The sequence below is a fragment of the Myodes glareolus genome, chromosome 8 (assembly GCF_982192425.1).
Source record: "Myodes glareolus chromosome 8, mMyoGla1.1, whole genome shotgun sequence".
Lineage (NCBI taxonomy): Eukaryota > Metazoa > Chordata > Mammalia > Rodentia > Cricetidae > Myodes > Myodes glareolus.
Window position 1 is genome coordinate 100,996,356 of NC_142033.1, and position 16,621 is coordinate 101,012,976.

Below are 16,621 nucleotides of genomic sequence, written 5' to 3' on the forward strand. Positions count from 1 at the left end.
ACACACAAAGACACACATGCACACACACACACAGAATCAAGGCAGGCCAGCCGACAAAGCTACAAATCCCCTTTGTGTTACCTCTACATACACACAAACTGGCACAGGGTCTTCAAACCAAAGGGGTGTGCACCTGTGAAGGGCCTGGGATGCCTGTTCTGCAGGGCAATCATGCTCCAGATGTGGAGTGAAGGCAAGAAAGAGGGGCCTGGTTATCAGGAATTGGACCACACCTCCTCACAGAGCAGAAGCAACACCTGCCACCATAGGATGGACCACAAGAACAAGAACCAGAGGCAGCAGAGGTCAGGACCATGAATGGTCTCGCTCTTCAGGGCAAAGCCAAGGATGCTCAGAGAATCTGGCTTCTAGACCAGAAAGGGAGGTCACAAATGGAAGTGAGGCCAATGCTCTTATAACGGCTGCCTCGCCTTCTGCGGCCATTGACACCACACAAAGCATCAGAACGCCTGTGGAGCTTCAGTGTTTATACCGCCTCTGTCAGCCTGACTAGGGAGATCGTTTATAGCCTAGGAAGTCTCAGGACTGGTGTTACAGAGAAAAGACCAAAAAAGGCTGCCCTGTGTGCCCCTCAGCTGTGGCTGAAGGCAGTGCTTGGGCTCAAGCCAGGTGCAGAGACACCTGGGGACACAACATCCAAAGAGCACAGCTGCCTGGTCCCTTTCTGATCTCACGCAGACCAAGCAGGCCAGAAACGGCGCTGAGAACTGAGAATGATCTTGAACACCTGGTCCCGAGTGCTCCACTGACTGGTGCTCACCGCCATGACTGGTTTATACGCTCCTGGGATCCAAACCCAGGGCCTTCTGCACACTAGACAAGTGCACTACTCACTGAGCCTCAGCTTGGTTTTCTGTTGTTTTTTTTAAAAAATTGTTGTTTTGTATTTTTTAAAAATACAAGGCAGTCCCTAACAGCCTGTAAACCTCCAGGCTGCACCAGCACCCCTGCAACCCACCCAGACGCAGTCTGCAACCCAACCCACGGACCTCAATAAGCTTCCCACGGCCAGCCCTTCCCCACAACTCCAGCAGACTACACAGGCAAGGTTGGAAGAACAGATGAGTAAACACTAGTGTAACAGTACATTCAACAGCCAGAAGAGCAATAGGGCACCCAGAGCCCAGAGAGCCCACAGCAGAAGACCTGAACATTCCAATGCTGCTCAAACACAGGAAAACAACCTTAAAGAAATCAAGGAAAAGACAAACAAACAAACAAAGAAAAAAATCAATAAATCCCTTAAAGAAAGCCAAGGAAAAACAGTCAAACAGGTGAAGGAAACAGTTCAAGACTTGAAAATTGAAATAGAAACAAACAAACAAACAAACAAAAAACACAAATGGAGAAAATTCTGGAAATGGAAAATCTGGGGAAGTGAACGAGATGCAAGCATCATCAACCAAATACAAAAGATGGAAGAGAGGATCTCAGTCGTTGAAGATACGATAGAGGAAACAGATTCATCAATCAAAAAAAAAATGTTAAATCTAGTAAACTCCTAACACAAAACATATTCAACAAAATCGCAGAAGAAAACTTTCTCAACCTAAAGAAGGACATGCCTATGAGGGTATAAGAAGCTTACAGAACACCAAATAAGCTAGACCAAAAAAAGTCCCTTTGGCACATACTAATCAAAAAACTTAACATGAAGACTAAAGAAAGAGTATTAAGAGCTGCAAAGCAAAAAAGTCAAGTAACATATAAAGGCAGACCTAACAGAATTACACCCAAATTCTCAACGAAGACTCTGAAAGCCAGAAGGTCCTAGACAGACATTTTGCAGACACTAAAGGACCACGAATGCCAGCCCAGACTACTATACCCAGCAAAACATTCAATCACCACAGACAGAGAAAACAAAAATATTTCATGACAAAACCAGATTTAAATAATACCTACCCACAAATCCAGCCTTACAGAAAGAACTAGGAGAAAAATTTCAACTCAAGGAAAATTTCATCCAAGAAAACACAGGCAATAGATAATCTCATGCCAGAGAAACCCAAAGAAAGGAAACACACACTACCACCAAAACCAAAAAATAACAAGAATTAACAATCACTGGTCATTAACATCTCTTAGCATCAATGGATTCAATTCGCCAATAAGAAGATACAGGCTAACACAATGGATACAAAAACAGGATCCATCTCCAACTTCAAAGACAGACATTACCTCAAAGTAAAGGGTTGGAAAAAGATTTTCCAATCTAATGGACCTAAGAAGTAAGCTGGTATAACTACCTTAATATTTAACAAAATAGACTTCAAACTAAAATTAATCAAAAGAGATGAAGGACATTTCATATAACCAACAAGATGAAGTCTCAATTCTGAACATCTATGGCCTAAATACAAGGACATCCACATTAGTAAAAGAACAGTACTAAAGCTTAAACCACACATCAAACCCCACACATTAATAGTGGGAGACGTCAACACCACACTCTCACTAATGTACAGGTCTGCCAGACAGAAACTTAACAGAGAAATAAGGGAACTAACAGATGTTATGACTCAAATGGACTTAACAGACATCTACAGAACATTTCACCCAAATACAAAAGAATATACCTTCAACTCAGAACCTCACGGAACCTTCTCTAAAACTGACTACATATTTGGTCACAAAGAAAACCTCAACAGACACACACACACACAAAAAAAACCTGTAATAACCCCCTGTATCTGACTGCCATGGCTTAAAGTTAGAGTTCAACAACAACACAAACTACAAAAACCTTCAAACTCATGGAAACTGAGTTACCACTGGGTCAAGAAAGAAATAAAGAAATTAAACATTTCTATAAGTTGATGAAAATGGATGCACAAGATACCCAAAACGTATGGGATACCAGTGCTAAGAGGAAAATTCATAGCACTAAGTGCCTACATTAAGAATGTGGAAAAGTCCCACACTAGCAACTTAACAGCAAACCTCAAAGTCCTAGAACAAAAAGAAGCAAATTCACCCAGGAAGTGTAGATGACAGGAAATAATCAAATCTAATTTATTGAAATCAATAAACTAGAAACAAAGAGAATACAAAGAATCAATGAAACAAAGACTTAGTTCTTCGTGAAAAATCAACAAGATAGACAAACCCTTATCCAAACTAACCAAAAGGCAGAGAAAGAATATCCAAATTAACAAAATTTGAAATGGAAAGGGGGACATAACAACAGACAGGAGAAAATCCAGAGAATTATTAGGTCATACTTCAAAAACCTTACACCACAAAATTAGAAAATCTGAAAGAAATGGAAAATTTTCTGAATAGGTACATGACATGCCAAAATTAAATCAAGACCAGATAAACAATTTAAATAGATCTATAACCCCTAAGGAAATAGAAACAGTTATTGAAATCTCCCAACAAAAAACAGCCCAAGGCCAGATGGTTTCATCACAGAATTCTATCAGAATTTCAAAGGGCTAACACCAATACTCTTCAAATTTTTTCACACAATAGAAATAGAAAGGACATTGCCAAATTCTTTGTACGAGACTACAGTTATCCTGATACCCAAACCACAGAAAGGCATTACTAAGAAAGAGAATTACAGAACAATCTCACTCAAGAACACTAATTTAAAAATACTCAATAAAATACTGGCAAATCAAATCTAAGAATACATCAGAACCATTATCCACCATGATCAAGCCAGTTTCATCCCAGAGATGCAGGGATGGTTCAACATATGAAAATCTGTAAATGTAATCCATCATATAAAGAAACTGAAAAATAAAAACCACATGATCATCTCATTAAATACTGAAAAAGCCTTTGACAAAATCCAATATCCCTTCACGATAAAGGTCTTGGAGAAGTCAGGGATACAAGGAATATACCTAAACATAATAAAGTCAATATACAGCAAGCTGACAGTCAACATCAAATTAAATTAAGAGAAACTCAAAGCAGTTCCATTAAAATCAGGAACAAAACAAGGCTGTCCACTCTCTCCATATCTATCCAATATAGTACTCAAAGTTCTAACTAGAGCAATAAGACAACAAAAAGAGATCAGGGGATACAAATTGGAAAGGAAGAAATCAAACTTTGGCTATCTGCAGATGATATGATAGTACACATTAAGTGACCTGAAAAATTATAACAGGGAACTTCTACAGCTAAAACACCTAAACACCTTCAGTAATGTGGCAGGATACAAGATCAACTAAAAAAAAAAAAATCAGTAGCCCTCCTATATACAAATGGTAAAAAAGCTGAGAAAGAAATCAGAGAAACATCACCCTTCATAACAAGACACAAATTACATAAAATTATCTTGGGGTAACACTAGCCAAAGAAGTGAACGACCTGTTTGACTAGAACTTTAAGTCTTTGAAGAAAGAAACTGAAAAAGACATCAGAAAATGAAAAAAAAAATCTACCATGCTCTTGGATAGGTATGATTAACATAGTAAAAATGGCCATCTTACCAAAAGCAATCTACAGATTCAGTGCAATCCCCATCAAAATTCCAAAACAATTCTTCAGACCTTGAAAGAACAATAATCATGAAAACAGACCCATATCTATCACCATGCACAAAACTCAAGTCCAAATGGATCAAAGACCTCAACATAAAGCCAGCCACACTGAACCTCATAGAAGAGAAAGTGGGAAGTACACTTGAATGCATTGACACAGGGAACCACTTCCTAAATAGAACCCCAGCAGCACAGACACTGAGAGAAACAATTAGTAAATGGGACCTCCTGAAACGGAAAGGTTTCTGTAAAGCAAAGGACATGGTCAACAAGACAAAACGACAGCCTACAAAATATAAAAGAACTCAAAAAATTGGACACCAAAAGATCACATAATCCAATTCTGGGGGCATCACCACCCCTGACTTCAAGCTCTACTATAGAGCTACAGTAATAAAAACAATATTGTATTGGCATAAAAAGACAGATGGATCAATAGTATCAAATACAAGACCCTGACATAAATCCATAAATTACGAATCCATAAGTATCAAAAATCCATAAATTTTTGATAAAGAAGCCAAAATTATACAATGGAAAAAAAGAAAGCATCTTCAGCAAATGGTACTGGCATAACTAGATGTCAACATGTAAATGAATGCAAATAGATCCATATCTATCCCATGCACAAAATTTCAGTCCAAATGAATCAAAGACCTCAACATAAAACCAGCCACACTGAACCTGAAAGAAGAGAAAGTGGGAAGTACACTTGAAAGCATTGGCACAGGAGACAACTTCCTGACTATAACACCAGTAGCAGACACTGAGAGAAACAACTAATAAATGGGACCTCCTGAAACTGAGAAGGACACTGTCAAGAAGACAAAACGGCAGTCTAGAGAATGGGAAAAGATCTTCAACAACCCCACATCTGACAGAGGGCTGATCTCCAAGATACAAGAAGAACTTAAGAAACTAGACATCAAAATACCAAATAATCCAATTAAAAAATGGGGTACAGATGTAAACAGAGACTTCTCAACAGAAGAATCTTAAATGGCCGAGATATACTTAAGGAATTGTTCAACATCCTTAGCCATCAGGGAACTGCAAATCAAAATGACTCTGAGATTCCATCTTACACCTGTCAGAATGGATAAGATCAAAAATGCTAACAACAGCCTATGTTGAAGAGGATGCGGAGTAAGGGGAACACTCCTCTACTGCTGGGTGGATGCAAACTTTTACAGCCTCTTTGGAAATCAGTATGGTGGTTTCTCAGAAAACTGGCAATCAATGTACCTCAAGACCCAGCTATAGTAATCTTGTGTGTGTGTACATATATATATACACACACACACACATATATATATATACACACACAAACATACATGTATACATACACACATATATACATATATGTATACACCCCCCAAAGGATGCTCAATCATACCACAAGAACATGTGCTCAACTATGTTCATAGCAGCATTATTCGTAATAACCAGACCCTGAAAAAACGTAGATGCCCCTCAACCAAAGAATAAAAGAAAGATAAAGAATAAAACCAAAAGATAAAGAAAATGTCGTATAATTACACATTGGAGTACTACTCAGTGGTAAAAAACAATGACATCATGAATTTTCAGGTAAATGGATGAAGATCCAGAAAAAAACAATCATCCTGAGTGAAATAAAGCAGCCCCAGAAAGACAGACATGGTGTGCACTCATTAAGTGGATACTAGATGTAAAGCAAAAGATAACCAGGCTACAATCCACAGCTCCAGAGAAGCTAGGTGACATGGTAAGAGAGACACATGGATTTCCCTGGGAAGGGGAAATAAAAAAGATCTCCTGGGTAAACTGGTAGTGGGAGAAGGGGAGAGATTAGGTTGGTGGAGATGGGGAAAGAGTAATGAAAGAAATATCTTGACAGAGGGGGCCATTTTGGGGTTAGAGAGAAACTTGGTGCCAGGGAAATTCCCAGGAATCCACAGGATGACTCCAGCTAAGACTCCCAGCAATAGCGGAGAGGGTGCTTGAACTGGCCTTCTCCTGTAATCAGACTAGCGACCACCCTAACTGTCAAGGGAGAGCCTTCATCCACTAACTGATGGAAGCAGATGAAGAAATCCACAGCCAAGCATTGGGTCGAGCTCTGGGAGTTCAGCTGAAGAAAAGGAAGGAGGAGAGGTTGTTTTTTCTTTGTTTGTTTTTTTTAAACTTTATTTAACTTTATTTCATGCGCATTGGTATAATGATGTCAGATTCTCTTGAACTGGAGCTACAGACAGCTGCGAGCTGCCATGTGGGTGCTGGGAATTGAACCCGGATCCTCTGGGGGAGCAGTCAGTGCTCTTAACCACTGAGCCATCTCACCAGCCCCCTGTTTGTTTGTTTTTGAGACAATATTTCTCTGTAGCTTTGGCGCCTGTCCCAGAACTAGCTCTTGTAGTTGGCCTCGAACTCACAGAGATCTGCCTGCCTCTGCCTCCCGAGTGCTGGGATTAAAGACATGCATCACCACCGCCTGGGGGAAGGAGGGATGGTTAAGAGTTTGTCAAGACCACAACAGAGGAACCCAGAGACAGCTGACCTGAGCTAATGGGAGCTCAAGGACTCTAGAGCGACACCAACCTAGGTCCTCTACATGGAGATGACAGCTGTGTAGCTTGGTCTGTTTATGGGGCTCCTAGCAGTGGGATCAGGACCTGTCCCTGTCACATGAGCTGGCTTCCTGGAACCTATCCCTCATGCTTCACCCAGCCTTGAAGCAGGGGAAAGAGCTTGGTCCCGCCTCAACAAGATATGACATGCTTTGCTGACTCCGATGGGAGGACTGCCCCTTTCTGATCAGAGGAGTAAATAGGAGGGATTGACGGGAGGTAGAAGGAGGGAACAGGAAGAGAGGAGGGAGGGGACACTGGTTGGTATGTAAAATAAATGAAAAAAATTTAATAAAAAAAGAAAAAATAATGACTCTCTGATTAGGTTAAGTTCTAGCAAAGAGCTGTGTTGTTTTAGAGGACCCAGGTCTGTCAGCTGAAGGGGAAAGCAGTGTTCACAGACCACGCCTTCCAGCTGTGTTTGCACAGAAGACGGATCTCTGTATACATGTGTGGTCCAGGTGACACCCCTCACAGCAGAGATGGAGACTCAGGCCCTGCCACCAGTCCCTGGAGGGCAACAGTCATCGGATCCAAGAGTCCCTATGGGTAAGCGGGCTGCTGGACTTTGCCAGCCTCCAACAGAGCATTTCAGAGTCTCTCTACCTATATCAGCCTCATTCCCGCACTGGTTGGAGTCAGAGGCTGGCATTCATTGGCCTCACCATGTGCCTCAGCTGAGAGTGCAAGTGACAGCCCCTGGCTCCGCCTGAGTGCACACATGATACCTGATGGGTGGGGATACAGTCCCCTCCAGTCCACATCAAGGACCATGTCCTTGCAGAGGCAGTGACATTCATGGTTGGTGTCCCCACAGGGTTTGACAAGGAACCTCCCAACTCCACCTTAGGGCAACTGTGACACAGCTTCCTTTAGCCCAGATGGGTCCCAGGGGCAGGCCCTCCCTGGTCCACAAGGGGGTCACTCACCTGAGTGAGTTAGAGAGGATGTCCGCTCGCGCTTGACAGGAGGGCAGTAGTTTCCATCCTCACGGTCAGAATCTAGACACAGGGTGGGTGGGGTTAGGGAGCATTCTGGTTTGGCTCCAGGGTGGTCCAATGCTCTAGAGAGTACCTTACCTTCTCCGGCTTCTGGGCTGGAGCTGCCAGCAGACCTCTGCAAAGAGAACACAGAAGTGGTGAGAGACCCCTCGTGTTCCAGACTGCCCACAACTCCCCATGGCCTGCCCTAAGGACGCTCCACACATGGTCAGGAACAGTGGTCCCTGGTCCACCACCAGCACAACCCACCCTGGCCCACCATGAGCATCAGAATGGTCCTTGGCACATCCTACACAAGTTTCATGTGAACACCTAGGCACAAAAGCATACTGGCTCCCACCCTTGCCCTGGAACATTCTACAGCACATGTGCATGCTTGCTTCGGGGGCTGTCAATTCCAGTACAAGCAAACTCTGATGTCTGGGCCAAAGTGCTTCAAGGCTGTGCCAGGCTGCCAGGGGCCTTCCCCAGCTCCTGCCCAACACAGTTCTCTCTTGGGTCCACTACGTCGCCCTTCAGACCCTGCAGACAGAAGCAAAGGCCAATGGTGGACATGCACCCTTGGCAGATTCTGGCCATTTAAGAAGGCACAAGTCCCATTTCCCTATGGTCCCCAAATGCCCTGGGTCCAAGCTGAGCCAAATGGGGGGGTGCTGGCTCCAAGAAGTTTCCGTGGGTTAAATGAGACGACACAAGAGAATGCTCCAACGACCGAAGCAATCAATAAACCCAAAGACGGTGAGCGCCAGCAGAGACCCTCCCGAAGAGCGGGCCCTGGCCCATTTTTTCCCATAAAGGGCCAGAAAGCCAGCGCTTTTGGCTCACAGGCTGCATCTGCTCCCTTTTGCTTATAATCCTTTAACAATGTAAACACTGGTTCAGTCCAGGAACTGCGCAAACAGGCAGGGTGCTGGAGTCTGGAGCAGCAAGCCCAGAGAGGGTGAACACTTACTCAGTGCCACACAGGAAAATCTAACAGACCTAGGAGCTTTCCTCAGCATGAGCTGATAGCTCAGGTTTGTGTCAGAGAAGCAAGACCACTTCTCCTTCCCAGTTCTCACTCATAGGACAGGGACAACAATGATCCCCAGGAAGTACTGGCTCCCCACCCCTACCCTAAGAGTCCATTACCAGAACTAACCCAGGTTCCGCCTTCCATATGATGTCAGATTTTTGGGGACTGCAGAGGATATCAGGAAAAGCATGCTGAGCTGAGGGCTCAGTGGCTTTGCAGAACTTGGGGTCATGTGATGAAGTGTGAGAAAAGGAGTAGCTCGGGGCCTGATCATGTGATTCCATCACCTGCCCCGAGGAGGGCACTAACCCCACAGCAAATTTTATGCTCACACTACCCCTGTAGGACACAGACCCTGACCTGGGGTGCTATCCCACTGGACCGCAAGTCCAGTCCAGACTGGTACCTGGCCACACAACAGATGTTTGCTGGGAACCTGCCCAGTGAACTCTGCACCTCAGAGAACCAGTAAGGCCCTACAACCTACAGCATAATGGGAGCCATACTGTATGTGAGCCTAACGCCTGCTCTTGTTCTCTGGGATGCCATGAGAACACTCTTTGCTACCTTGCTGGATCCATGCTCAAACTGCAAGGGTGAGTCAACCTGGGGACTCTGCAGGCACTGGTGAGTGGTAAAGGCCTCGTATCACAGACACATTCATGGGACAGCTGTGGACATTGAGAACATAGCCCTTAACATCCTCACATGTCACGGCCACTTTGCGGCTGCTTAGCTCCATCAAGGGATCCATCTGAGACATCACCAAGGGTGCATGTGGGGACGGGAATTCCCGGAGGGGAGGAAATGGTCCAGGACAAGGGCTCCAGGATGACACAGGTTGGACGAGGCATCTGCCTCACTAACCAGGGAGCCAAGGATGAAGGCCAGGGAAGTAACCAACTGATTCCTGTACTACCCCACATGGGCAAAGAGGCGCAGAGTAATGCTTGCCGCAATCTGTGGACCTGTTCAGTTCTGCCAGCAGGGACTCACAGGAGCCACAGAAGCAGGAGGTGGAAGGCAGTGGCAGGAAAAACAGGAGTCCACAGCCAGCCTGAGCTACCTGAGACCCTGCTGAGAAACAGAGCAGGAACCTAGCTGGTGCTGGCAAATGGGCGCTGGATGAGCAGCACACACAAGCCACTTCTGGCTACGGTGGAGGTTAAAGAGGCCGCCCTCAGTGTTGGACAGATAGCTGTGGTCAAGAGCACTCACTGGTCTTCTACAGGATGGGGTCCAGTTCCCAGTACCCACATGCCCCAGTTCCAGGGACACCCAGCCTCTGCCATCTGAGCACAGAACTCACATATACTTCTGGCCCACACATGTATACAGCACTTTAAAAACTCGTGCATGTATGTGTGTATAATTATATATAAGTTAAACATACACACGCAGACACACACAAGGTCACCCTCAAGACCATAAAAAGCTGTCCCCAAGGCTGGCATTCTAAAGAGTTAGGTGCACGTGGGTGCTGCTTACAGTCGTTGGCAGACAACTGCTCATCACATAGGCTCACCCTCGCCCGGCACACCCAGGAAGCACGGCATGGACTGCAGACAGACTAGAGAAATGGAGGAGCCCTCTGGGTAACCAAGTGGCTCCCTCAACTGAGACTTAGCACAGCAAGATGAAAGCCCACTCTGTACAGAGGCTGGTGAGCTCAGCCTGGTATCCCCAGGTTCAGGTTCCACCCAACTGGATTTACAGCCCAACTGACCCAAATTACAGTATGTCTGTGCAATGCGCCAGCCACGAGACACTCTTGGCAGCGAGCCCAGCTTCCCCACTGAGAGCTCTACACCGGCCTGGTGGCTCAGCGCTGTCACCAAGTGGTATGACAGTGCTGCACCAGGCACTGTGAAGTTGTGAGCACTTGGGGGAGGAGGTACCTCCAGCTCCCCTTATCTGGAGGCTCCTTTCCCTGGATCATTTGAGGGCTATGTTGCTCAAGTTTGCAGCCCGTGAGAATCAAGAAGCCAGGCTCTGTGGGCCCAGGTTGCCATACAAGGTGCCTCTCTTAGCAGAGCAGCCGCTGTCATGAGGGCTTTGGGGTGGCTGCAAAGCCAGGCTGCTCTCCTCAGTCAGAGACTGCAGACTGGAGGCTTCTGGACACAGTTCCCAAGGGGGCTCTGTCCAGAGTAAAAGTGGAGCACCCCAATCCATGTGGCTTCTGTTGTCACCCCTCTTCTGCATCACAGAGGACTCTTCCAGCCTCACCCCTGCACACTGTAAATCTTGCTCCTTTCCCCTCACACCCTGACTCCTCAAATGACAGGGCAGGACCACAGCTTCACCCTGGCCAAACCTTCTCCTAGCATGATCTGGGCCTGGGGGTCACAGCTGGCATGAAGATGGGGACCACTCAGGCCTGCAAAGGATGCAGACAGAGCCCGGGCCTGCTGTTATTGCACACCTGGTGACTAGTGACAGTGCTAGCCTATTCTTATCTAACTTGGACTGTGCCAGGGTGTGGAGACCAGTTCAGGACAGCGGGTGTATGCTCTCAACTTATTTTTAAAACGATCTCTCGCTGAACCTGAAGTTCACGGTTTTGGGCTAGGCTGGCCAGCCACTGAGTTCCAAGATCCTCCGTCTCACCCTTTCTCCCACAATGCTGGAGGGTTCAAGCACAGGCAGCCATGTCTGGCTATTGATATGGGTGCTGCGATGTGAACTCAGGTCATCCTGGTTTGACAGCAAATGCTCCTATCTACTGAGTCACCTCCCCAGCTCTCAAAGCAGAGTCACTTCTGCCACTAAGGTGTAAGCTACCCATCCACCCATGCCTTGCACGTGTGCTCGAAGGGATGAATGGGGCTTCTCTCCTGCTTCACTGCAGCCCAAGCTCAGAGTCTCCAGAGCCCCTAGGTTCCTAAGACCTTGAACTTGAACACTCAGATTCACAAGAGTGGGAAATGGCCAAACGGACAAGGAGTAACCTGGAAGGGTAATAGTGCTGTCCAGCTCCTATCAGGGCCCCTCCGATCTCCCAGGAAGCAGGCCCCATTTCTCACTGTGCTATAGCCAAGAGTGGGCTCAGTCCCTCTGTCTGGTCAGTGGCATAACTAAATTGGGGCAAATAAGTCCCAGCTGCTTCGGGTGGTTTGTGGGCTAAAGGAACAGGGCCTTAGGACCTAGTGGCCCCAGGTTAACAAAGTGCAGGGTGGGCTGTGGACACTTACCCCTGCCAGTTCTCGCACACAAGGAGGCTGGGCTGCAGGAGTGGGGGGCGGAGGAGAGCTGGCGGAAGCGCTAGCAGGGGCAGGAGGGTCTAAGGCATACTCCCCAGCAGATTCGGGGTGCCCCGCATCAGGGCGGGGTGCCTCCGCCTCCCCCCGAGGCTCCTCTCCCGACTCCGGCAAGTCTTTGAGCTCTGTGGAGGACTGGGGGGCAAAAAAGACAATGTTCCTTCAATGTACACAAAGGCCACACTGTGGGGAAGGGGAGGGTCCCTGCCCCTACCTCGCCTTCCCATGCATAGGGCTCTTGGGTAGGTAGGGTCTGAGACTCCTTTTCAGAACAATGGTGGGCCCAGCACAAGGAGACCCGTCTCTTGGAACAAGGAAGGAGACATGCTATTAGAGATTAAATCCCAAGGATTCTGCCACTCCAGCTAAACATTAAAATGCGGTCAATGGACAGGACAGGACAGGACAGGACAGGACAGCGGAGCCAGGACATCCACAGATTCTTTGGCCTCTGGTTTTCCCAAGCTCATCCCATACATCCTGTGTGAGTGTCAACTTGCATATAATATGTGTGCCATGAACCCAGAGGCCAGAGGAAGACGTAGTTACAGATGATTGTGAACCTACATGTGAGCACTGGAAACTAAATCCATGTTCTCTGCAAGAGTGGCCAATGCTCTTAACTGCTGGGCCATCTTTGCCTCCAAGCATGAGATTTCTAATCTCAAAAATAATAAGCCAGGTGTGTGGTGCACACCTTTATCCCAGCACCTGGGAGGAGGAGACAGAAGCAAGCAGATCTCCGTGAGTTTAGGACAGCCTGCTCAAAATAGCAAGTTCTAGGCCAGCCAAGACTACAAAGTGAAGGAAGGCACTGTCTCTAAACAAAAGTAGTAATTATTAATTAATAAATAAACAAGTTGGGCTCAGAGTCTGGAATCTCTGCCAGAGCCAAAGTGGGACTGAGCCAGCTGCCTGGGACAGAGGGAGAATGGGCTCCGCCAGGAGCAGAAGCCAGAAGCAGGTCTGGTCCTGGGACACTGGCAGAACAGGATTGAGCCAGCAACCAGATCCAGAGTCAATGAGATCTCCACTGGAGCAGGTACATGGGAGTAACCGCTGAGCGAGTGAGCCAGAGTCAGAGACTGCTGAATGTCCAGATGTGAATCTGGGACCTTCAAGGGAATAGACCTAAACCAACACCCCAATGGGTCTGGGTGAGAGTCTAGGACCTCCCAGGAAGTAGGCCTGAGCCAGGATCTCTGCCAGTCTGGGCATGAGTGAACCTGGGTCCTCCAAGGGAATAGGCAGGAACCAGAGATCTTGGCGGGGTCGGGCGTGAGTGTGGGACCTCAGAGAGAGTAGGCCTGAGCCAGGTCCTCTATGGGTTCAGGCTTTGATTTGGAACATCAAAGGGAATAGGCAGGAACCTGGAACCTCTGCGGGTTCAGGCACATCCAAGCCTAGAACCTCCTAGGCAGTAGACCGGAAACAGAAATCTTTCAGGTCCAACTCCAACCCAGGGACTTCTGCAGGAGGGAATCCAGATCAGGATTTACAGATACAGATCAAAGCCAGTAACCTAGGCCAAAGTTGCCCTGAGGCAAGGAAATGGGTGGGTGGGTGGGTGGGGGGATTTCACAGGAGTGAGCCAACTAGGACATAGAGGGCCTGAGGAAACAAGCTCCACCAGGAGGAAAAGCCAGGAGCAAATTCAGTCCTGGGACACTGGCAGACCAGAACTGAGCCAATGACCTGACTCAGAGCCTGTGATCTCCACGGGAACCCCAGAGTGGGACTGAACCAGCTACCTAGGACAGAGAGAGAACAAGCTCCACCAGGACATGGGTTGATCAGGATTGAGACAGCGACCAGATCCAGAGCCAGAGTAAGCGATCTCCATCACAACAGGTCCAACTCCAAGCCAGGGACTTCTGCAAGAGGAGATCCAGACCCAGATTTACAGAAACAGATCAAAGCCAGCAGCCTAGGCCAAAGTAGGCCTGAGACAGCAAACTCCAAGGGAGCAGAGCCAAGCACAGGAGCACTGAGCTATCTCCAGGAACAGCAATAACAAACAGGGAAACTAGAACTGTGACACTGACTGTCCCACGAGGAACAACCATCTCACCTTGGGATTCACTGGTACCTAGATTATTCAACAGAATCTCAGACAGCCCCAAAAACACCAATTAGAGGAAGAGATGAGTAGAAAAGGTAAGATCACACGCTATACCACAAAGAGCAATACAACACCAGTAAAACCTAAACACCCTACAACAAGACCTGAACAACCAAATTTGGACGAATCAGAAGAAAATGACCTGAAGAATAACTTCAAGAGAATGTTTGAAATTCTTAAAGATGAAACAAGAAATTCCCTTAAAGAAATTGAGGCAAAGACAAACCAAAAATTGGAAGATACCACCAAATCACTTAAAGAAATCCAAGAAAAAGATATCAAACATATAAAAGAAACTATCCAGGACTTGAAAACTGAGATAGAAAAAATAAAGAAAACACAAGCCGAAAGAATTACAGAAATAGAAATCATGAGAAAAAGAGCAGGAACCACAAATGCAAGCATGAACAGCAGAATACAAGAAATGGAAGAGAGAATCTCAAGTGCTGAAGATAAAATAGAGGAAATAGACTCATCAGTCAAAGAAAACATTAAATCTAACAAAAACTTAACCCAAAATATCCATGAAATATGAGACATCATAAAAAGGCCATCTTAGAATAATAGGTATAGAAGGAGCAGTTCAACTTAAAGGCACAGAAAATTTATTTAACAAAATCATAGAAGAAAACTTTCTCTACCTAAAGAAAGATATGCCTATGAAGATACAAGAAGCTTACAGAACATCAAATAAACTGGATACAAAAAAAAGTCCTATCACCACATAATAAGCAAAACACTAAACATACAGAGTAAAGAAAGAATATTAAGAGCTACAAAGGAAAACGCCAAGTCACATATAAAAGGTAGACCAATCAGAATTACACCTGACTTCTTAGTGGAGACAATGAAAGCCAGAAGGTCCTGGTCAAGCATTGTGCAGACATTAAGAGAGACCACGGATACCAGCACAGACTATTATACCCAGCAAAACTGCTGATCACCATAGAAGGACAAAACAAGATATTCCATGACAAATCTAGATTTCACCAATACCTAGTCATAAACCTAGCCCTACACAAAATACTAGAATAAAAACTCCAACCCAAGGAAGATGGCTACATCAACAAAAACACACACAATTGATGATCTCATAACAGGAAATACCAAAGGGGAAAAAAGGCACAAATTAACATCACCAATGATGAAAACTAAATTAACAGGAGATAGCAATCACTGGTCATTAATATCCCTTAATGTAAATGGACTCAACTCACCTATAAAAAGGCACAGGCTGACAGATTGGATATGAAAACAGAATTCATCCTTCTTCTGTATACAAGAAACGCATCTCAACCTCAAAGACAGACATGTACAGAGTACAGGGTTGGGAAAAAAAAATATATCAATCCGGTGCGGGATAATTGCCTCTATTCTGTCAATCATGTTTTAAGTAAATGCTGATTGGCCAGGCAAGAAGTATATGTGGGTCAACCAAACAGGAAGTAGAGGCGGGGCGATGAGAAGGAGTATTCTGGGAAGCAGGAAGCTCCCTCCACATTTCTGCCCAGACAACACGGAAGAATCAAGATGTGAACTGCCCAGCTGTGAAAAGGTACCAAGCCATGTGGCTAACATAGATGAGAATAATGGGTTAATATAAGCTAAAGAGCTGATAAATAGCCTGAGCTAATGGGCCAATCAGTTTATAATTAATGCACACTCTTGTGTGATTTTCTCTGGGACTAAACTGCTAGGGGACCGGGCATAACAGAAACCCCAGCGAGCCCGGCCCTCATGTTACAGAATGGCGCCCAACCTCATGTTACACCAATCAAATGGACCTAAGAAACAAGCAGGTGTAGATATCCTATTATCTAACAAAATAGACTTCAAGCTAAAATCAGTCAAAGGAGACAAAGAAGGACATTTCATATTAGTCACAGGAAAAATTCATCAAGAGGAAATTTCAATACTATATGCCCCAAATACAAGGGAACCCTCATATATCACTTCTAAAGCTTAAATCATACATTAAACCACACACACTAATAGCGGGAGACTTCAACACTCTCCTCTCACCACTGGACAGGTCAAGCAGACAAAAAATGAACAGAGAAATAAGAGAACTAACAGATGTTATGACTCAAATGG

The 16,621-nt window shown here is 45.6% G+C and overlaps 1 protein-coding gene across 2 annotated transcripts in view; it reads right to left on the bottom strand.

Moving 5' to 3' along the window:
* Positions 1-16,621, bottom strand: part of Ranbp3 (RAN binding protein 3) — a 47,305-nt gene that overhangs the window by 13,281 nt on the left and 17,403 nt on the right. The window contains exons 3-5 of one of the 2 annotated variants that reach the window (XM_048427492.3): positions 12,340-12,540; positions 8,212-8,248; positions 8,062-8,133 (exon numbers count right to left, since the gene is read on the bottom strand). In XM_048427492.3, coding sequence (XP_048283449.1) covers positions 8,062-8,133; positions 8,212-8,248; positions 12,340-12,540 — 310 coding nt within the window. The remainder of the gene's footprint in view (positions 1-8,061; positions 8,134-8,211; positions 8,249-12,339; positions 12,541-16,621) is intronic. The other variant, XM_048427493.3, reaches the window with a different exon arrangement.